Source organism: Globicephala melas, chromosome 19 (assembly GCF_963455315.2).
Source record: "Globicephala melas chromosome 19, mGloMel1.2, whole genome shotgun sequence".
NCBI lineage: Eukaryota > Metazoa > Chordata > Mammalia > Artiodactyla > Delphinidae > Globicephala > Globicephala melas.
Window position 1 is genome coordinate 6,607,409 of NC_083332.1, and position 23,163 is coordinate 6,630,571.

Consider the following 23,163-nt stretch of genomic DNA (forward strand, 5'->3'; position numbering starts at 1 on the left):
ACTCCCTGCTCCTTGAACACTATAAAACTCCTCACTACCCACTCCAAGGTGGGTCACACAGTCTTGAGGGCATTAGCCCCCTGTGGCCCCTTTGCCTGGCAAAGCAATAAAAGCTACTCTTTTCTACTTCACCCAAAACTCTGACTCCGCGTTTCTATTCAGCACCGATGAACAGAGTCTGAGTTTCGGCAACAGGATTTTATTATTCTGATATATTAAGAGACGAATTTATAATAACCCAGCGCATCCTTGCATTCCTGGCCATCTCCAGCTCCCACTATAGGGGTCTATTTCCTTTACCACGCTGCCCTTTAAGAGGTGATGGATGAAACTGAGCCAAGCAGGAAGGCGGTTGCCCAGGGAAATTGAATAATTAAGTAACAGAGTCTCGATTCATTCACCATCAGTTTAGGTGGTGTCTTGAAAACTTTTGCTTTGGTAGGAGAAATTTGAGTTAGATGGGTTAACTGGACTATGACGTCGCCTCCTGTGGAGGGCAGTGAAAAACTCTGGCTATAATGGAAATATTCACGGTGCCAGTACAGCCATACAGTTGCCAAATACCATGTTTCGGCCAGCTGCAAAGTAGCTGTTTACAGCATTCTTTCTCCCGCCCCACGTTCTACTGGAGGACTCCATTTCCCAGCATTCCCCTGCCCTCAGAGACCTTAGGCCTAGAGGAGCGTGAGCCGCAGTGGTTTCTGGGAAATACAGTCCAGCTGCGGAGCGCAGTTTAAAGAACCAGGACTTGAGGGTCCGAGACAGCGACCGCGCAGGCGCCTTCCGGGACCCGAAGGAGGGCGGGAAGGCCTGGCCGCCGTGCACAACCCGCGGAGGCGCACAGGTGAGTTCCGAACTGGCGGACCCAAGAGGCTGCCGGTGGGTGTGGGCTGACTGAGGCAGGCGCGCAGGAGGCGGACCGAGTCTGCCTGGGTGGGCGGGGAAGGGCGCTGTGGGCGGCGCCCCGCCCCCTCCTGTCACTCGTGAGGCTGACCCAGAGCTCCACTGCCATGGACTCAGCGCACAGGAATTGGGAGCCCGCTGTTTTCCAGGAGTCTAGACGAGTGCGGTTCTGCGGCCATTTCCCAGGAGGGAGAACGTACCTTTTCCTCACTTAGCAGGTGAAGAACAGGCAAGGGAGATTCCATGACTTCTTCCAGATCACGATGCCGATTGAGTTGTCGACGTGGTGTGAAACCAGGGATGTCTGACCCGAAAGCCCTAGCCCCTCTGGGTCTCATCTCCCCTCTCTAATCTCCCACCACCACCCCAACCCCCATTCTGCCTCTCTCTCTCTCTCCCTGTGTCTTTGCTTCTCTTTCTCTGTGTCTGTCCCCTTCTCTCTGGGCCTCTGCGTGCCCCCAGCCTCCATAAGTCTGTGTGTCTTTTCTAAAAACAGTCATTTTCTTCCAAAACCATTGCACTACGCTCACATCAGGAAATGAACATCCATACAATACTATTGATTAGCTAATCTGCAGGCCTTTTTCAGATTTTGCTAATTGTCCCAATAATGTCCTTAATAGCAAAAGAAGATCCTGTGTCATGCACTGCATTCGTTGTCGTCACTTTAGTCTCCGTTAACCTGGAACAGTTCAGTCTTTCTTTGACCTTCATGATCTTAGCAATTCTGAAGATTGCAGACCACGTACTTCTAGAATGTCCCTCAGTTTGGATGTGTTGGTTGTTCCCTTGTGATTAGATTTAGCCTACATGCTTTTGGCAGGAATACCTTAGGAATGATGCTGTGTCCTTAACAGAGCAGGAGCCTGTGATGTCCGCTTGCCCATCACTGGTCACATTGGCCTCGATCACTTGGCTAAGGTGGCATCTGCCAAGTTTCTCCCCTTTAAAAAGTTATCCTCGGGCTTCCCTGGTGGCGCAGTGGTTAGGAATCCGCCTGCCAATGCAGGGGACATGGGTTCGAGCCCTGGTCTGGGAAGATCCCACATGCTGCAGAACAACTAAGCCCTTGCGCCACAACTACTGAGTCTGCACTCTAGAGCCCGGGAGCCACAACTACTGAGCCCGTGTGCCACAACTACTGAAGCCTGCGTGCCTAGAGCTCATGCTCCGCAACAAGAGAAGCCACCGCAATGAAAAGACCACGCACGGCAACGAAGAGTAGCCCCTGCTAGCCGCGACTGGAGAGAGCCCACGCGCAGCAATGAAGACCCAATACAGCCAAAAATAAATAAATTAATTAAATTAATTTTAAAAAAAAGTTATCCTCTTCGTTTTGTAATTACAGTAGATCCCATTATCCTCGGAGGGTACATTCCAAGACCCCCAGTGGATGACTGAAATCTTGGATAGTACTGAACCCTCTATATACTGTTGTTAACCTAAAGAATAAAGCAGCGGGTTATTTTACCAGCAAAATGGGCTTATTCAGGAACAGCAAAGAATTGCAATTCGGGAGAAGCAGGCTATAGCAAAAGCCATAGGAAGTCCAACAAACAAGAGAGGAACTTTATCTTATAGAGAAAAAAAAAACAAAACAGGAAATTGAGAGGAGTTCTTTTGAATGAAAGTCCATTAGAGAAAAGTGAGAATTCAGAGTGGTGATGGTTTCTCATTGGCCTACTTGCTGTGGTAGTTGATTTCTTGTAGGGGATGCAATGTACATCTTTTCTGGTTGGGGCCTATAATAGATGGTTCTTTCCTGCTGAAGCTTCTTCCATTAGGGCCTGTGATGGTTGTGGAGTGGTGCTGCTTGAGAACTCCCCCTCCTGGCCTCCCAACTCCACTTTTTAAATAATCTAATCTAATCTAATTTAATTTAATTTTTGGCTGCGCCACACGGCATATGGGATCTTACTTCCCTGAACGGGGATCAAACCCACGCCCCCTGCATTGGAAGCGTGGAGTCTTAACCACTGGACCACCAGGGAAGTCCCCCAACTCCACTTTAAATGAGGTTCACTTTTATTAATTTTCACAGTTTTTTTCTAAACATTCGTACCTATGATAAAATTTTATTTACAAATTAGGCACAGTAAGAGATTAACAATAATAACTAATAATAAAATAGAACAACTTTAAGAATATACAATAATAAAAGTTTTGTGAATGTGGGCTCTCTCAAAAAATCTCATTGTACAAATTTAATGCCTCTTCTGTAAAGTACTTATGCTTACGCGCTGTGGCTGTAACTTTTGCAGTTTGTTGGGGGCGTTTTGTTTTTTTGTTTTTTGGCCACGCGGCTTGTGGGATCTTCCCCGACCTGGGATTGGACCCGGGGCCATGGCAGTGAAAGCGCTGAGTCCTAACCACTGGACCACCAGCAAAGTCCTGAATTTCTTTTTCTTTCGTCACAATTTCACAGATAGAAGATTCATTCTTAGCGTAGATCTTAGCAACCTCAGCATATGATTTTTTTTCTTTTGTTTTTTAAATTTTATTTATTTTTGGCTGTGTTGGGTCTTCGTTGCTGTGCGCAGGCTTTCTCTAGTTACGGCGAGCGGGGACTACTCTTCACTGTGGTGCGCTGGCTTCTCATTGCGGTGGCTTCTCTTGTTGTGGAGCACGGGCTCTAGGCGCACGGGCTTCAGTAGCTGTGGCCCGCGAGCTCAGTAGTTGTGCCACGTGGGTTCTAGAGCGCAGGCTCAGTAGTTGTGGCGCACGGGCTTAGTTGCTCCGTGGCATGTGGGGTCTTCCCGGACCAGGGCTCGAGCCCGTGTCCTCTGCATTGGCAGGCGGATTCTTAACCACTGCACCACCAGAGAAGTCCTGGCAGACAGATTCTTGACCACTGCGCCACCAGGGAAGTCTGATATTTTTTTTCTGTCTTTATTGAGATCTTTTACCTTTTCACTTAAAGGAAGCACTTTACAGCTTCTCTTTGGCATATTCGAATTATCAGCATCATTACTCTTGCACTTTGGGGCCATTACTAAGTAAAATAAGGGTTACTTGAACTCAAGCACTGCGATACCGCGACAGTCCATCGAGACAACTACTAAGTGACTGTGGTGCAGGATACACTGGACAAGGGGATGATTCATGCCCCAGGTGGGATAGAGCGGGACGGCGCAAGATTTTATCACGATACTCAGAATGGTGTGTGATTTAAAACTTGTGAATTGTTTCTTTATGGAACTTTCCATTCAGTGTTTTTGGACCACAGTTGACCTCAGGTAACTGAAACCGTGGAAAGCGAAGCCGCGGATAAGGGGGCACTACTGTAATAAGTGACTCATGAGGAGGTGGTTAAGCCTCTGTTCCTCATCAAAATTTCACCCACTGGTTTCAGCCCTCAGGTGAGTGCGTTCCTGTGTAGCTGGGTGTACGTACAGCTGTTAGCCTGGAAGCACGTGAGGCTCTGAGTCTTTATTTCTGGACCGTGTTAGTTTCCCATTTCTGCTCTAACAAATTACCAGAAACTTAGTGGCTTCAGACAATACAGATGTAATATTCTCTTACAGTTCTGGAGGCCAGAAGTCTGAACTGGTTTTCGCTGGGCAGCAATCAAGGTGTCAGCAGAGCCATGCTTCCTCCAGAGGCTCTAGGGGAGAATCCGTTTCCTGGCCTTTAGCCGCTTCTAGAGGCTGCTTGCATCCCGTGGCTCGTGGCCCCTTCCTTCGGCTTCAAAGCCAGAGGCATAGTGCCTTGTCTCTCTGACTCTGCTCCTCTGTACTTCTGTCACATGGGCTTCCCCTCCGTGTCAGATCTCCCTCTGCCTCCCTCTTATAAGGACACTTGTCATTGCATTTAAAGTCCACCCAGATAATCCAGGATCATCTTCCCATCTCAAGATGCTTAACGTGAGAGGCAGTGTTCCAGGCTGGGGTTACAGTCCTGCCCAAAGACTCAAACCTAGTGTTTTTTATCTACCTTGCAGTGTATGGGGCTTTCCAGAGCCCACAGATATCAATCCCTCCAGGCAGCCTGTGGAAAGGTCACATATTTAGCTTGGTTTTTCTGAGAACTTGCTGGGGCTCTGAGCTCACAGCCTGGCTCTGTTACAAATGTTACAAGTGGGTGTGGTCTGCACACAACCCGCTCTGCTCTGAGTCAGGAGAGGCTGGCTGCATTCAGGAACTCATCACCCCCCAAAAAAGGAAGAAAAAGATGTTTAACTTAATCACATCAAAAGTTCATCCCAGGCCTTCCCTAGTGGCGCAGTGGTTAAGAATCCGCCCGCTAATTCAGGGTCCACGGGTTCAAACCCTGGTCCGGGAAGATCCCACATGACGCGGAGCAACTAAGCCGCAGCGCCACAACTACTGAGCCTGTGCTCTAGAGCCTGTGAGCCACAAATACTGAGCCTGCGCACTTAGAACCCGTGCTCCACAACAAGAGAAGCCACCACAATGAGAAGCCCGCACATGCAACAAAGAGTAGCCCCCGCTCACCGCAACTAGAGAAAGCCTGAGCGCAGCAAAGAAGACCCAACGGCAGCCAAAAATTTAAAAATTAATTAATTGTTTTTAAAAGTTCATCCCAGGGATATCTTTTTTTTTTACATCTTTATTGGAGTATAATTGCTTTACAATGGTGTGTTAGTTTCTGCTTTATAACAAAGTGAATCAGTTATGCATATACATATGTTCCCATATCTCTTCCCTCTTGCGTCTCCCTCCCTCCCACCCTCCCTATCCCACCCCTCTAGGTGATCACAAAGCACAGAGCTGATCTCCCTGTGCCATGCGGCTGCTTCCCACTAGCTATCTATTTTACGTTTGGTAGTGTATATATGTCCATGCCACTCTCTCACTTTGTCACAGCTTACCCTTCCCCCTCCCCATATCCTCAAGTCCATTCTCTAGTAGGTCTGTGTCTTTATTCCTATCTTACCCCTAGGTTCTTCATGACATTTTTTTTTCTTAAATTCCATATATATGTGCTGGCATACGGTATTTGTCTTTCTCTTTCTGACTTACTTCACTCTGTATGACAGACTCTGGGTCCATCCACCTCATTACAAATAGCTCAATTTCGTTTCTTTTTATGGCTGAGTAATATTCCATTGTATATATGTGCCACATCTTCTTTATCCATTCATCCGATGCTGGACACTTAGGTTGTTTCCATCTCCAGGCTATTGTAGATAGAGCTGCAATGAACATTGTGGTACATGACTCTTTTTGAATTATGGTTTTCTCAGGGTACATGCCCAGTAGTGCATCCCAGGGATATCTTTTGGGACCATTATTCAGCCCACCACCTGGTCTATGTCCAGGCCTGTGTCCCTCACAGGCAGGAAGTCCCTCGAGGGCAGGATCACATCTCACTCATCTCTCTGCCCTCAGAACCCCAAATGGAGCCTGTTACTCACATGGGGCACAGAGCATGTTTGACGAATGAATGGGGGTGACCACAGTCTGAGCACCAACTTCTCTTTGTAAAGGATTCTTCAACTTCATCTCAACAGCTGGAATCCTTCTTTAAATGACATCTTAAGCAGGAGTCCAGGATCCTTGGTTACTGCTTGGATTTTAGGACAGATAGAAGGAGCTCTGCAAAATGCGGTCCATCCACACAATGGAATATTATTCAGCCATAAAAAGGAATAAGACCCTGATGACATGCTGTAGCATGGATGATCCTTGAACACGTTGGGCTGAATGAAAGAAGCCAGACACAAAATGTCACATATGGTATGGTTCCATTGATATGAAATGTCCAGAACAGGCAAATCCCTTGAGACAGAAAGGTTAGTGGTTATGAGGAGGGGCTGGCATGGGGGAAGCGAGATTCAGGGGTAACTGATCAAGTACAAGGTTTCCTTTTAGGACGATGATGAAAATGTCCTGCGACTAGATAGCAGTGATGGTTGCACACCGTTGTGACTGTATTAGATGCCACTGAATTGTATATATTCAAATGGTTAAAATGGTATCTTTTCTGTGTTTTACCACAATTTAAAAATTATAAGACACTACTGTATATAAGATAGATAACCAACAAGGACCTACTGTGTAGTACAGAGAACTCTACTCAATATTCTATAATGACCTATAAGAGAAAATAATCTAAAAAAGAATGAATATATGTATATGTGTAACTGATTCACTTTGCTGTACACCTGAAACTGACACAACATTGCAAATCAATTCTACTCCAATAAAATTAAAATTTTTAAAAATAAATAAAATTTATAAGAAAAAAAAGGAGGGGTTGGCTCTGGGGGCAGACTTCTGGGTTTGAATCTCACTCTGACACTTGACGTCTCTATGACCTTGAGCAATGACCGTGGCCTCCTGTGCTTGGATTTCCTCATCTGGGGATAACTGTAGTTACTTCTCTGAGAGCTGCTGTTTGGGTGCAGTGAGCTGAGCCCCTTGGTTACTAGTGGTGATCACTACAGAATGGGGGCCTCGGGACTTCCCTGTTGGCGCAGTGGTTAAGAATCCCCCTGCCAATGCAGAGGACATGGGTTCGAGCCCTGGTCCAGGAAGATCCTACGTGCCGCGGAGCAACTAAGCCCACAGGCCACAACTGCTGAGCCTCCGAGCCACAACTACTGAGCCCACGTGCCTCAACTATCGAAGCCCACGCACCTAGAGCCCGTGCTCCACAACAAGAGAAGCCACCGCAATGAGAAGCCCGCTCACTGCAACGAAGTGTAGCCCCCGCTCGCCCCAACTAGAGAAAAGCCCGCGCACAGCAATAAAGACCCAATGCAGCCAAAAATAAATAAAATAAAATTATATATATATATAAAAAGAACGGGGGCCTCAGGCACCCTGCCCTGAGCCTTTGCTTTGGCTCTCAGGAGACCAGGGGCCCCTCTGTCATGAGGCATCTTTGGCAAAGTGTCTGTCTGTCTAGGCCAGAACTGACCCCCTCTCTGCTCCATCTTCCTCCTGTAGCTTTGCAGACTTAGGCCTGGTTCTTTCTTCTGGAGGTGCATGCCTGGGACCCAGCAATGGCCATCAGGACCCTGACGGGCAAAGGCCAGGTGAGTCTGGGCTCCCTCTTCCCCGAGATGACTTTGTGGACCCCAGACGGCTTTCCACGTCTCTGCCTGTGCCAAAATCTTCTGCCCCTCCCAATACTGGGAGAGATACAGTGATGGGAGTTTCTCTGGGACTGGGAGGTGCGGGGTCTGGGGCAGGATTCTCTGAGATGGGACATTATGACACGGTCTAAAAATCAATCATCTAATGCTCAGCAGCCTTTTGGTTACCAGGTGAAGTGGACAGTGGATGGTTTTGCTTCATCCTGAGCCTTATTCTTGGAATCAGGAGTGAGGGTTGGGATCAGAGCTGGAGTGTGGGAAGGAGTGCGACTTAGGAGTAGCTCCGACATACCATGACTGGTAGTTTGTTTTTTATTTTGGCCGCGCCGCACAGCATGCAGAAATTCCCCAACTAGGGACTGAACCTGTGCCCCCCTGCACTGGAAAAGCGGAGTCTTAACCCCTGGACCACCAGGGAAGTCCGGTAGTTTTTAAAAAGTGTTTCTCAGGGCTGTCATGTACAGGTGTGTAGGTTACGTACTGCACAAGGGTGCCTCATCTCAGTGGCATGATTTGCATCTTCCACCTCCTACATCGGTATATATTTTTTTTGATTATAGCAATTTATACGCAGATGGCAGTCAACTGTCACATGCTAGAAATAATTGGTGTATTATAATAATTTTCCAACAGATGGCAGTAAAGAGTCATGTGAATGCGGGGGTGGGGGTGGGGGGGCCTTGTTCTACTTTCTACCAAGGTGCCTGTGGGCTAACGGCTGCCCTACCTAGACATTTTACATTCCCATGGGCCGGTTTAATTCAGTCGTCCCAAATCTGCCAAGTCAGAACGTTCCAGCGCAGGGAACAAGTGTAGGCTCTTGACACGTGACCTGTCCCACCCCAGAGTTCTGGAAAGACGTGCCTGTCCATGATATAAAATTGGCCCTTGCAGGAATCGGTGACCTTCAAAGACGTGGCTGTGGACTTCACCCTGGAGGAGTGGGGCCAGCTGGGGCCTGGCCAGAGGGAGCTGTATCGGGATGTGATGCTGGAGAACTACCAGAACCTTCTCTCGCTGGGTGAGGCCCTGCCCCCTTCCCTCCCAGGAAGAGGCAGGATGCCCCCTTCAGCCCTCATCTCCTCCATGCCCACCCACTGCTTAACTGTGGGCATTCACGGGGGTCCTCTCTGCACCTCTCACCGGACCCTCCTGGGCGGCCCCTGTCCATCTCTCTGTCTCTCTGCTGGCTTCTCCCAGAGTCCCAGCATCCCCAAGGGCCCCAAGTCCTCTGCCTGTCCCACAAAATCTTCAGCCTGTGCCCCTGCCCTCTTCTTTTTTTTAAAAATTTTATTGAAGTATAGTTGATTTACAATGTGGTGTTAATTTCCTCTGTACAGCAAAGTAACTCAGGTATACATACATATGTATTCTTTTTCATGTTCTTTTCCATTATGATTTATCTCAGGATATAAATATATTATTGAATATATTTCCCTGTGCTATACAGTAGGACCTTGTTTAACCATCCTATGTATAACAGTTCGCCTCTGCTAATCCCAAGCCCCCAGTCCATCCCTCCCCCACCCCTCCCCCTTGGCAACCACAAGTCTGTTCGCAATGTCTGTGAGTCTGTTTCTGTTTCGTAGATATGTTGATTTGTGTCATATTTTAGATTCCACATATAAGTATCATATGGTATTTGTCTTTCTCTTTCTGGCTTACTTTGCTTAGTATGAAAAACTCTAGGTCCATCCATGTTGCTGCAGACGGCATTATTTCATTCTTTTTTATGGCTGAGTAGTATTCCATTGTATATATGTACCACATCTTCTTTATCCATTCATCTATTGATGGACACTTAGGTTGCTTCCACATCTTGGCTATTGTGAATAGTGCTTCTATGCACATACGGGTGCATCTTTTTTTTTTTTTTTTTTTTTGCGGTACGCGGGCCTCTCACTGTTGTGGCCTCTCCCTTTGCGGAGCACAGGCTCCGGACGCGCAGGCTCAGCGGCCATGGCTCACGGGCCCAGCCGCTCCACAGCATGTGGGATCCTCCCGGACCGGGGCACGAACCTGTGTCCCCTGCATCGGCAGGCAGACTCTCAACCACTGCGCCACCAGGGAAGCCCTTTTTTTTTTTTTATTTTTATTGGAGTATAATTGCTTTACAATGTTGTGTTCGTTTCTGCTGTACAGCAAAGTGAATCAGTTATACGTATACATACATCCCCTCTTCTTTAGATTTCCTTCCCATGTAGGTGACCACAGAGCACTGGGTAGAGTTCCCTGTGCTAAACAATAGGTTCTCATTAGTTATCTATTTTATACATAGTAGGGTATGCGTGTATCTTTTTGAATTAGAGTTTTCTCTGGATATATGCCCAGGAGAGAAAACACATTGTTTTGAACAAACAGTTCAGGCACAGGGAGTCCCTCTTATCAGTTAGAGAGTTCTGGAACCCTCCTGAAACCCAGGTTCCCAGATGCCAGCAAGGGCAACCTTGCAAGCAGGCCTTGCCACGGAGAGCAGTCAGCCTGCTGTGTTAACCCCTTTCTGCACAATCTGCACATACAGATGAGGTCCCCTCAGTCTGCCCCCCGAGCTTCAATCTGTGCTGCTGGTGGCCTGCAGAATACCTCCCTGGGGAGATCCCATGCTCCCTGTCCCCACTGAGCTCCCCATATCCCCCTGGACCCACTCCTCCTCCGGTTCCCGCATCTCAGGGACAGTTTCCGCCCATCCAGTCACCAGGCCAGTCCTGGGCATGGCCTGTACCCACTCCTTCATACCCTTATGTGACCTGGCCCCTGCCCACCTCCTCAGTGTTACCCCCTTCCATTCTCTTCCTCCTCCCGCTTCTCCATTTAAGGTGGGAGCGATTTTTCAGCATGTTTGCTCACAGGAATGATCATTAGGGAGTATGTTTGTTTCCTAGGGCGGCTGTACCAAATTGTCACAAACCTGGGGACTCACAACAGCAGAAATGTATTCTCTCACAGTTCAGGAGGCCAGGAGCACAAAACCAAGGTGCAGGCAGGGCCGGGCTCCTTCTGAAGACTCCTGAGGAGAGTCCTTCCCGGATTTCTCCAGCGTCTGAAGACTCGTGGCATTCTTGGCATTCTTTGCCCTGTACCTGCATCACCCCAATCTTTGCCTCCATCTTCACCTGGCCTTTTGCCCTCCAAATGTGTCTGTGTGTCTCTCCTCTTCCTATAAGGACACCAGTCATTGGATTTAGGGCCTGCCCGAATCCAGTAGGACCCCATCTTAACCGTTTACATCTGCAAAGCCCCTCTTTCCAAATCAGGCCACACGCTGAGGTTCCTGGGGGCGTAATATTCCCCCACTGCAGGAAGAGAGGAATTAGTGATCTCAAAGACAGCAGGCCTGAAAAAGTCAAAAGAAACAGATGAGATGAATTTTAGTAATCTGTTTCGTTGCACCCAGCCTAGCCAAAATATGATCATTTAGGCACATGTTGACATCATAATCAATCTATGAATTATTAGGTGAGATTGTTTCCTTTTTTCTCCATATCAAGTCCTTGAAATGCTATGTGTATTTTTCACTCAACTTGAACACAGCGCTGGAGCCTTAAACAGTGATGTCAGGGCTCAGGTTCTCTCTGGAATGTAGTAGGCACTCAATAAACGAGTCTTGCAGATCTTCTAATCATTAGGTGTCCAATGTATGCATCTCCCCTGCAGACCCAGGGCTTGGGGCCCAGCCCTGAGGCCTCCCTGTGACTGCGGCACCCATGGCCAAGTCTCACATTTTTTTCAGGGGCAGGGCTTCCTGGGTCCAAACCCGATGTGATCTCCCGTCTGGAGCGAGGGGAAGAGCCCAGGATGGAGAGGAGAGAAGCCTGGCGAGTTACCTGTTCAGGTGGGTGAGGATGTCCAGCAGATGCGAGCTGTCTTCCTACCCTCCATCTGTCATGATCAGTGACGGTCGTTTGAGAGTGAGGGAGTGTACCATACAGGCTATCACTGTGGGTGCTGGGTTCAAATCCCAGCTCCACCGCTTCCTGGCTGTGTGACCTTCAGGCAAGTCATTTAGCTCCTCTGTGCCTCAATTTCCTCATCTGCAAAATGGGGTCAATAATAGCACCTGGGGTTGGGAAGAATAAGTGAGTTAATACATACAGAGGGCACCCAGAACCCTCTGCTCAGAATAGGCTATGATGGGGAGTTCCATGGCAGACTCTGGGCTTTCACTGCTGTGGGCCCAGGTTCAATCCCTGGTCGGGTAACTAAGATCCCACAAGCCACGCAACGTGGCCAAAAAAAAAGAAGAGGCTACAATGGTTATCGTTATGATTATTTATTGGAAATCACTTGTGTAAGAGACCCAGAAGTGGGATCTGGCCTGACGTGTTGGGGGACAGGAAGAGGCCAGATTTCTGCCCCTACTGGCCCGTGACCTCATCAGAGGAGGGAATTGAAGCATCCTTTTTTCCATCACTTGTCCATCCTGTTGTGGGGCCAGTACTTACCCCTTCCTACCCCCTCACTCACCATAGCCCATCAGGCCCCAGTCTCGTCCCTCCTGCCCGCTCTCTTTCCCCATTCCCCACCCCACCCCCCGCCAACAGCCCTGGCTCAGCCCTCAGCGACCCTCACCTGGACCCTCACCCCAGCCTCCTCCCTGGCCTCCCAGCTTCCAGTCTTCTGGTTCATCTTACACACAGCCCCAGATCCCGTCCCTCCCCTGCTCATAGCCCTCATGTGTCTGTCTCCCCAGTAACCCTGAGACAAAGTCCTAGCCACACACCTGGCATCAAGGCCCTGTGTGATCCAGCCTACTCTGTCTCTGGCCTCATCTCTCATCACCATCCACCGGTGTTGGTACCTCACGCCCTGACCTCACTCCCTGAAGTGCCTGTTCCTCTCTGAACTTGAATGTGTGTTCCCACCTTTGGGCTTGTGCACATGCTGTTCCCTCTGCCTGGAACACCCTTCCCTGCTTTGTCTGCCTGGCAGACACCTTCATGATCCTCAAGGCTACAGGTCACTTCTTCCAGGAGGCCTTCCCTGACTTCCAGGCTGAGTGACCTGCCCCTTCTCGGTGCTTTCACAGCTCCTTGCTTGAGCTGCTATTACTGCACTTGTTCATGTGGCAGTGAAGCGTGTGGGCTCTGGAGCCAGACTCTCTGAGTTCAAATCCCAGCTCTGCCACTGTCAGGCCGTGTGACTGTGGGTAAGTGACTTAAGCTCTTGGTGCTTATCTGTCAAGTGGGGACATTGACTGGGGACACTGATAGTACCCGCTTCACTGAATTTATTTTGGGGACTGAATTAGAGAACTCTAGGCTCTAAGACTCAAGTGGATTTCCCTGGGTGAAGACCTCTACCATGTGTCTCCGAAGTTCACATCAGTACAGAAAAGCACATCCAAGTGACTCTTGCAGAGAGAGGCTGACATGGAAGCCCTCACATCATCTCTCTAGCCGTCACCTACACACATATTTGTTACATACTTTGCTGTAAGAAATTTTAGCTGTGCATACAACTTGTTGTTGAGTCATGTAAATCCTTCCAGAAAAATCACCAAATTAGTGGATGGTTGTGGGATCACCCCAAACAGAGTCATAGCAACTAAATGCTCTGCGGGATTTTGAAAATAATCCTGTTGTCATTGGATTAGGCAATGGTTTCTTAGATATGACATCAAAGGAACAAGCAAGAAAAGAAAAATAAATTGGACATCATCAAAATTTAAAACTTTTGTGCTTCAAAAGACACTATAAAGAAAATGAAAAGGCAACCCACAGAAAGCAAGAAAAATTTTGTAAATTATATGTCTGATAAGGGACTGATCCTTCTTACAACTCAACAATAAAAAGACAAATAATCCAGTTAAAAATGGGCCAAAGATCTCAGTAGCCGTTTCTTCAAAGACACACAAATGATCAGTAAGCATAAGAAAAGATGCTTGATATCATTAGCACATACCTGCTACATGACCAGCCGTGGTGAAGACCCCAAATCAGGCACCAGACGGGCATCATGAATCTTCCATTTACAGTAAACAATGCTGGGACTTCTCGGGCAGTCCACTGGTTAAGACTCCGCGCTTCCAATGCAAGGGGCGTGCGTTCAATCCCTGCTCAGGGAGCTAAAATCGTACATGCCACGTGGCCAAGAAAATATTGATTTTCTTTTTTAAATCCCAGCAAATTATACAGTAAACAATGCTGACAGCCTAGTACCTTTTGACCCATCGTCTTGAGCACACAGAAAAAGATCATTAACCAGTAATTATGTAAAATACCAGGAATTCAACTCTCAGAGCTTAGCTAAGGGTCATTGCCATGGTTACAGAGATAAAAACTGAGTAAAGTGGACCTTCTGTGTTAACTCTTTCCCTGCACATGTCCACCAACATAGTGTGAGAATGCTTCTACCATGCTCGTTTGCCAACATTGGATATTTTTAATATTTTCCAATGTAAAAAGTGTCAAATGGCATCTGAGAAATTTGACTTTTTAGACTATTACTGATGTTGAGCATATTTTTCACATATTTATCAGCCACTTGTTTTTCTTCTGCAAAATGTCTATTCACATTCCTGCTTCACTATTTCATTAGATTGTTTCTCTTTTTCTTATCGATTTGTGAAAATGTATTACACATATGGCTAAGAAACCACTGTGCATATAAACTGCTTTGCAACTCATTTTTTTGCATGTTTAGAATATACTGAGACCATTCTTCTGTGTCACAACATGCCTTTAGAACTAGCAATATAAACTTTGAAATCTTTCTTTTTAAGATTACAATGTCAGGGAATTCCCTGGCGGTCCAGTGGTTAGGACCCTGCACTTCCACTGCAGGGGACACGGGTTCCATCCCTGGTTGGGGAACTAAGATCCCACAAGCCGCACAGCCAAAAAAAAAAAAAAAAAAAAAAATTACAATGCCAGATCTAAATAACCAGCTTCTTTTGTCCTGGGACAGATGAAGTTCATATTTTCCATTTCTTTCAGACTTGGAGACAAACTCTGAAACTACTCAGGAGACACTTCCAAAAAAGAGTATTTCCAAAGACGTGGCTTCCCCAATGGGAAAGATGGAGGGCATTTTAAGGGCAGTGCTTGGAGACACCAAGTTGGGGGACTCCTGGACATGCGGCCGTCAACTGGGAGACCAGGGAAAGCAGGAGAGGCGTTTGAGATGGTTCTTTACTACTCCCGAGGAAAACACCCATGGTGAGTTGAGACACTTCAGGCAGACCTCAGCTTTCGTTGGGAAGCAAAGAGTGCCTGGGGGAGAGGATCCTCAGAAGTGGACCAGGTCAAGAAAGAGCCTGAAACACCAAAGGAAACCATTTAACTGCACGGAATGTGGGAAAGCCTTCATCTACCATTCGGATTATGTCCTACACCAGAGAATTCACACTGGAGAGAAGCCCTACAAGTGTAACGAGTGCGGGAAAGCATTCAGCAACAGCTCATATTTCATCCAGCACCACATCATCCACACAGGAGAGAAGCCCTACGCCTGCAACGAATGTGGCAAGACCTTTACCCAGAGCTCATCGCTCACTGAGCATCAGAGGATCCACACTGGAGAGAAACCCTACAAATGCAAGGAATGTGGGAAAGCCTTCACCCAGAGCTCCTCCCTCATCAAACACCAGCGATGCCATACTGGGGAGAAACCCTATAAATGCAACCAGTGTGGGAAGTTCTACTCCCAGGTGTCCCACCTCACCCGCCACCAGAAAATACACACAGGGGAGAAGCCCTACAAATGCAGTGAGTGTGGCAAGGCTTTCTGTCACACCTCCTCCCTGACTCAGCACCAGACAATCCACACTGGTGAGAAACCCTACAAGTGTAACGAGTGTGGGAAAACCTTCAGCCACAGCTCGTCACTGACCCAGCACCAGCGAGTCCACACTGGAGAGAAACCTTACGAGTGCCCCGAGTGTGGCAAAGCCTTTAGCCACAGTTCATCCCTGACTCAGCATCAGAGAATTCATACTGGTGAGAAGCCCTATGAGTGTCATGAGTGCGGGAAGGCTTACACGCAGATCTCCCACCTCATGAGGCACCAGAGCGTTCACGTGGGGGAGAAACCCTATATATGTAATGAGTGTGGAAAGGCTTTCAGTCACACCTCCTCCTTTACTCAACATCAGACGATCCACACTGGTGAGAAACCCTACAAGTGTAACGAATGCGGGAAAACCTTCAGCCAGAACTCCTCACTTATGCGCCACCAGAGAATTCACACCGGGGAGAAGCCCTATGAGTGTACAATTTGCGGGAGAGCCTACACCCAGATTTCCCACCTCATCCAACACCAGAGGACTCACACCGGAGAGAAACCTTATGAGTGCAGTGAGTGTGGGAAAGCCTTCAGCCGGAGCGCCCATCTCATCGAGCATCAGAAGATCCACACGGGCGAGAAACCCTATAAGTGTAAGGAGTGTGGGAAAACATTCAGTCACAACTCATCCCTAACTCAACATCAGAGGATTCACACTGGCGAGAAACCCTACACCTGTAAGGAATGCGGGAAAGCCTTCAATCAAAGTATCCACCTCATTCAGCATCAGAGGATTCATACCGGGGAGAGGCCCTACAAATGTAAGAACTGTGGGAAAACCTATGCCCAGATTTCACACCTCGTTCAACACCAGAAAGTTCATATGGGTGGCAAGCGCTATGCATGTAAAGAATGCGGAGAGGATTTCAGCTGGGGTTCACACCTGGCCGAACATCAGAGACTTCACACTGTGCATGATGGCTATGTCTGCGGTAATTTTGAGAAAGCCTTTGCTTGGAACATGCAGCTTAGTGATCATCAGAGAACTCATGCTGACTAGAGAGCCTGAGAATGAAACAAACTGGTGATTCTTCTGCTGGGTTCCGTTCAGCCTTCATCAGCAGTAGAAGCTTCTTCCCAGAGAGGAGCCATAACACTATATATTGAGATAGTTGGTTCCTTTTTTGCCTCCTAGAAGGAGGATGGCACTGTTTATCACCAGCAGAGACAGCTTCTGATCATTTAAAGGGCTCCCCCCTAAAATCTAAGCTTCCCCCCCATTTCTCAACCCTACAACGTCCCTGGATGGTGGTAGGTATGGGGTGGTCTACATAGGATGCAACTTCATCTCGGATCTTTAATAAGGTCTCTCTGAGCTTTTAAAATTTATTCATTATGTGTTAAATTGGAGCCTGGAAATTCAAGAAAAAACAAACACAGCTGGAAAGATTCATTTGTTAGAGTAAAAGTCACAAATATATGTAACTAAAGATAAATGCCAGGTGATTTTAGTTTCCTTTAAAACTTTAAGCTACAAATTTCACTGAAAAATCTGCAGTTGGCTTAAACATGGAATATGTTTCACATATTTCCAGCCATTTCTTATGTCCTATTGTTTCTGTCTTTTCCACTTCCAGGAATTGTGCTTTACAAAGTAATTGCCCTGTTAGACATCATTTTCTGATTTTAGTCATGCTCAAAAGGAGGTTTTTATTCCCTCATATTTTTGAAACATAGTATTTTCTATTAGAAAAATAATACATACACTTTTATAACAGGAAAAAATTTAAAGTAGAATAAGATAAGCTTATTTTAAAGGATAATTTGAAAAGTGTAGAGAAGTATGAACTAAAATACCAATTCCCCATAATCCCACAGGCCAGAGAGACCCACTAGTCATTTTTGGGTCTATGTCTTTCTGGTTTCGTTTCACTCTGTATTCCATATCCATATTTTTTAATGTTGAAAATTTTGGATCATAAAACAAAAAGCTATATACTCACCTACAACTTGGCCATCCTCAGAAGTCAGGTTGTTTTGATTTTTTTCATCTTTCCTTCTGAATATCATTTTAAAATAAGTGTTACTTTATTTAATTGTAATCAGAAACAATTTTGGCTTCTCTGTTTTGCCCTCACTATACCATGACATTGTCCTTTGTCACCACGTAAACTCCATCCTCATCATTATTAGGGCTAACGATGTTTCATTGGTGGGCATAGAATAATCTATAAATCCATGCCCCCATTTAGACTTTGCTCTAAGCCCCAGATTGACACAGGTTATTCACCAATTTTCCCAATTATGAACCATGTAATAATGAGCATTTCCATGCTAACTTCCTCTCTCCTTTTGGGGGGATTATTTCTCTAAGTCAAATTCCCAGGATGGGAATAACAGAATCAAGACTCTAACCATTTTCTTGGTTCCTGGAACATATTGTTAAATTGCTTTCTAAAGGGGCTGGACCTAATCTACCTGGAGCAAGCTAGGGAGTGAGGACTACAGTTCTGTTACATTATAACCAACACTGAACATCAATCATATAATGTTTTCCCATGTCAAACATATAAAATGGCTAGTGATTTCAGTAACTTACTGTGTGCCAATTTTGTGCTAAGTCCTTGGTACGTGTGAACTCCTTTCATTCTTCAAACAACCACATATGTTCAGGGCTGTATTATCCCATTTCACAGATGAGGATACCGAGGCATGCTGATAATGTAGACAAAGCCCCACAGCTATGAGGTCATGGAGCCTGAACTCAAGGTCAAGTAGTCAAGCTCCAGGAGCTATGCATTGAACTTCTATTGGGATTGAACACATTTCACATATAACATTTCCTTCCTAAAATAATGTTTATTATCTTATTATAAAAACCAATACATGCTTTTTATAAAAAATTTACAAGATCCAAGAAATCCAGAAGATTTTACGCAAAGGCCAGTGCTACCCAGAGATAACTCTTAACATTTTGGTATACTTCTGCTATTTTTAAAACTTAATCACCGTATTATAATGCTTTAATAAATCTGGGACATAGTTAATATACAGTTTAGCATACTTCTGTGTTTACTTAACTTTATATCACAGGCCCCTATCATTAAATATGATTTATCGATATCATTAAATACCCACGTCATTAAATAATCTTTAACAACCTGATGTTTGGGGGCTTTGCATAGTTTGTGTTTAGTAGTAGCCAGTCCCCTGTTGGATACTTTGGTTGCTTCCAGTTTTTGACTTTTATAAACATCCCTTCTACTGAAGTCTTAGGCTGAGCACCCTACCAGCTCCCAAGTAGAATCCTGGCAGGGAGTCTGTGGGGTCAAAGAGAACATTTTAATGACCCTGTGCACATAGTTAATGGCTTCCTGAAATTTCTGCATCTGATTGGCAGTGGATGGGACTGCATCTCACCAACATCATCACTGGTAGTTACCATGTTTAAAAGTCTTTGCTCAGGTATTTCTTCTGTGACTTCCTTCATGGTTGATGAAATACTCGTTTATTGTGAATAATTCAAACAACACAAGAATGAAGAACACTATGGCTCTCTATAAATCTTCATTCCAAAGATTCTAGACTGTTTTCTGTTGTTTCTCCCTTTCTGTTGGTATGAAATATATATGTACATAAAATATTATTTATATGGCATAACCACAGACGTGATTTTAAGTGACTTTTTTCACTTGATATAATATTAATATTTTCCCATGACAATCAATCCAAAATATATATATAGTACATATTGTACAAAAATATATACACATGTATATATGTATATATATATATGTATCATCATTTGCCACTTTTAACAGCTGCATAATAGTTCATGCTAGAGTTTCTTGAATTTATTTAACCAAATTCTATTAATGAGCATTTGGGTTGTTTTATTTTCTTTTCCATCATTGGACATATATTATTTGACACTTGTGCAAATTATCTCCATAAGATGAATTCCTAGAAGTAATCTTGTGGGATCATAGAATGTCCATGTTTAAAATTTTAATAGTTATTGCTAAATAATCCTCCAAAAAAGGATGACCCAATTTACAAAACTCCTGAAAGTGTACATGAGTGCCTATTTCTTTCCTCCACTTCCTTCACAAATACTCGGTATTAGTCTTTTATTATTTTTAACATTTCTCATCTAATAAGTAAAAATGTCCTATTGGTAGGGAGATTAATGATCTTCTTATGCCTTTATTGATGTTTTGCCTTCTTCAAATTGCTTATTTATATATTTTGCCCATTTTTAATTGGGCTGCCTTTTTGTATTGATTTATAGGAGCAAGTCTATGTATTACATATACTAACTCTTTGGTATATACATTACTAATATTTTCTGCCAGTTTATTATTTCTCTTCCAGTTTTGTTTATGGTGTATTTTGCTATACAGAATTTTAAACTTTTTAGGTATTCAACTCTATCTGTATTTTCTTTTATAGTTCTTGGACCAGCTTCACACTAAGAAAAACCTGCCTCACCCCCCCAGGATTATGAAGAAAGTTCTATATTTTATTCTAGTACTGTTACGATTTTTTAACAAGTAAATGTTTATTCCTTCTGCATTTTTATGGCTTATGGTATAAAATTTCAGTTCCTAGAGGCCACCTGCATTCCTTGGCTTGTGGCCCCTTCATCCTCAAAGCCAGCAGTGTAGCATCTTTAAATCACCCATCCTAATATATTCCACCATATATGTAAATTTCTCCGCACACTTGGTCCACTCCCTTCTCGAAGATTCACCCCTCCTGTACTAACATACTGACGTAGAATAATTGAATTCTTAGTCTAAGAGAACCTAATTTTGAATCTTGCCTTTGCCATTGCCTTGCTGTCTGATCCAGTTTCTTCATATTTTAAATGAGAATAATAAGCTATATTACAAAAGATGTTTTAGGTTTCAAATAACAGAAAACTTAAAAGAGTTCAAACAAGAAAGACAGTTTACTAGCTCAAGTAGCCAAAAGGACCAAAACAAGGCATTCATCTTGTTTATCCTAGTATTTCAGGATGCCTTCAGTGGCAATTAAGAGAAAACCCCAACTCAACCTCACAAACACTAGGAAGAAGAAATCTACAGGTAAGGCAAGCTCCACCTGCTATACATTAATATTTCCCTACAATTTACTTGCGATTTATATGGTTTTATTTCACAATTATCTTCTCAAATAATTATATTGCCTGATCACCTTTTCATTCCTATCTCAGCCACTTCCCTGTTTACTTCATAGTACTTACCGTAATTTCCTATTATAGGTCCCCTATTTACTGCCTGCTCTGACTCCCTGAAGGCAGGTCCTTTGTGTCTGTCACCACTATATCTCCAGCGCCTAGAGCACTGCCTGGAACGTGGTAGGTTCTCAGAAAATAGTCACTGACTGATTGATTTATTTCAAGCCTGAGCCATTCCCATCCCCACTTGCACGGTAAGAGAATGTTAGTTTCCCCACTCCCTCAAGGTAAGTATATCATACAGCTTTAAATTTTGGCCGGATATATAAATAAAGATAGCATTTTTCCTTTTTCTCTTCCTGGCGCTCTCCTACACATCCCTCAAAGCTTTATTCAAGACCCCTCCCCTGAGAAACCTTCCTCACATCAACCCTTTCAGTCCCGCCCTACCCAGTTTTTCTCCCTTCTTTGTGCTGTAACACATTTTTCATTAAGTTTTATGAGCAAAGCACGCTGTTTTGTTGAGCATCCCTACTACTTAGAAACGCCTTTAAAGAAGACCCCTTGGGACTTCCTTGGTGGTGCAGTGGTTAAGAATCCGCCTGCCAATGCAGGGAACACGGGTTCGAGCCCTGGTCTGGGAAGATCACACATGCCGCGGAGCCCGTGCGCAACAACTACTGAGCCTGCGCTCTAGAGCCCGCGAGCCACAACTACTGAGCCCGCGTGCCACAACTACTGCAGCCCGCGTGCCACAACTACTGCAGCCCACGCGCCTAGAGCCCGAGCTCTGCAACAAGAGAAGCCACCGCAATGAGAAGCCCGCGCACGGCAAGGAAGAGTAGCCTCCACTCGCCGCAACTAGAGAAAGCCTGCGCAGCAACGAAGACCCAATGTAACCAAAAATAAATAAATTTATTTATTTATTTTATAAAATAAATAAAGAGGGCCCCTCGCCTAGCGTCAGTGCTTGGACAGTTGTCATGAAGCCAGGCTTCCGGAATTGACGGTTGCCCTGACAACGGACGCGCGGTGGTTAGCTTTCAGAACGCAGCCTGTGATTGGTCGAGAGGAAACGAACTGTGTAACCACCTTCTCCTTCACCACTCCGCCTACGGAAGATAGAAGAAGCCTTTGACACCGCTGTACCCAAAGCGGAGGCCGCCCCGGAACTCCAGGGTTTCCTCCACCTTTGCCCTCAGAGAACCGTCGCCCTGAGGAGCCGGAATCCCGCGAGGACCTGGGAAATGTAGTTAGGGAGCCTGCGCAGGCGCAGAGGCATTCATGGCACAGGGGCTGCGCACTCCGCGGCACCGCCTTCGTGGGGACTGTCTGTGGGGGACCCACTCTCAGTCCAAGACCAAATTGCCAGGTACTTCAGGATACGAGTGTCCATGACACTCATTGTGTCCTCCCCGTCTTTGGCCAGAAGAGAGGCTCGGAGCGGTCTCGGAGTCTTAGGCCATCTAGAGCAGGGGTTCCCAACCCTCTGGCTGGTGTACCCACCAGTCCATGGCCTGTTAGGAACCGGGCGGCACAACAGGAGGTGAACAGCGAGCGAGCAAAACTTCATCTGGGGCTCCCCACTGCTCTCATTACCGCCTGAACCATACCCCACCGCCCGCCACAGGTCAGTAGAAAACTTGTCTTCCACGAAACCGGTCCCTGGTGCCAAAAAGATTAGGGACCGCTGATCTAGAGGACAGAGGGGAATGAGAAGCTGGGCGAGGCTGGGGCATGCCGTCAAGGAGCCTGAGGCTGGAAGGGGGGCGGGCTTTGAGGCGAGGCGGTTGTAGGGGCGGGGTTATGAGGCGGGGTTATGAGCAGGACTAGAGCGGGAATTGGCTGGAATGGGCGTGGACGGGAGGGCGACCCTGGAAAAGAGGCGAGACCTCAGGTGGAATTGAGCCAATGAAGCTGGAGTAGGCGGAACTCGCTGACTGTCCTGAGAATCCTCCTATCCAATATCCTTCTTGAGTCCACGGGCGAAAGTGAGGCTCAGAGAAGAGTAGAGATTCGTCCAGGGCTGTTCACTGATCTTTCATTCTTGGTTTAGGGACTCATTGGCTGAATTAAATGGTGTTGAACCAGTGCAGTTTCTAAGCTAACTTTCTAAGGAAGGTAATTAGTAAATGTTTTGTAATAAGAAATTTATCGTTATTATTGTTTTATGAGTAATACAAGACTGAAGCATGTGTCACTTTTTGGCTCTCACTCCTTGTCGTAACGGGTGTAAATGATCTCTCAGGAATGGGATGGCCCAAGCCTTGTGACGCCGTGTTTTCCTGGTGAG

The 23,163-nt window shown here is 45.9% G+C and overlaps 1 protein-coding gene across 2 annotated transcripts; it reads left to right on the forward strand.

Moving 5' to 3' along the window:
* Positions 1 to 754: 754 nt before the first annotated feature.
* LOC115849050 (zinc finger protein 665-like) lies at positions 755 to 22,622 on the forward strand. 2 transcript variants are annotated; one of them, XM_060289140.1, is made up of 6 exons: positions 755 to 844; positions 7,818 to 7,906; positions 8,861 to 8,987; positions 11,697 to 11,798; positions 14,902 to 16,509; positions 20,141 to 22,622. In XM_060289140.1, the coding sequence occupies exons 2-6, from the start codon at positions 7,874 to 7,876 to the stop codon at positions 20,161 to 20,163; spliced, it is 1,893 nt and encodes a 630-aa protein (XP_060145123.1). In that variant the 5' UTR covers positions 755 to 844; positions 7,818 to 7,873; the 3' UTR covers positions 20,164 to 22,622. The 2 variants fall into 2 exon arrangements, with proteins under 2 accessions (XP_060145123.1, XP_030705787.2); XM_030849927.2 differs by having other exon boundaries at positions 14,902 to 22,622.
* The last annotated feature ends 541 nt before the right edge of the window (positions 22,623 to 23,163 follow it).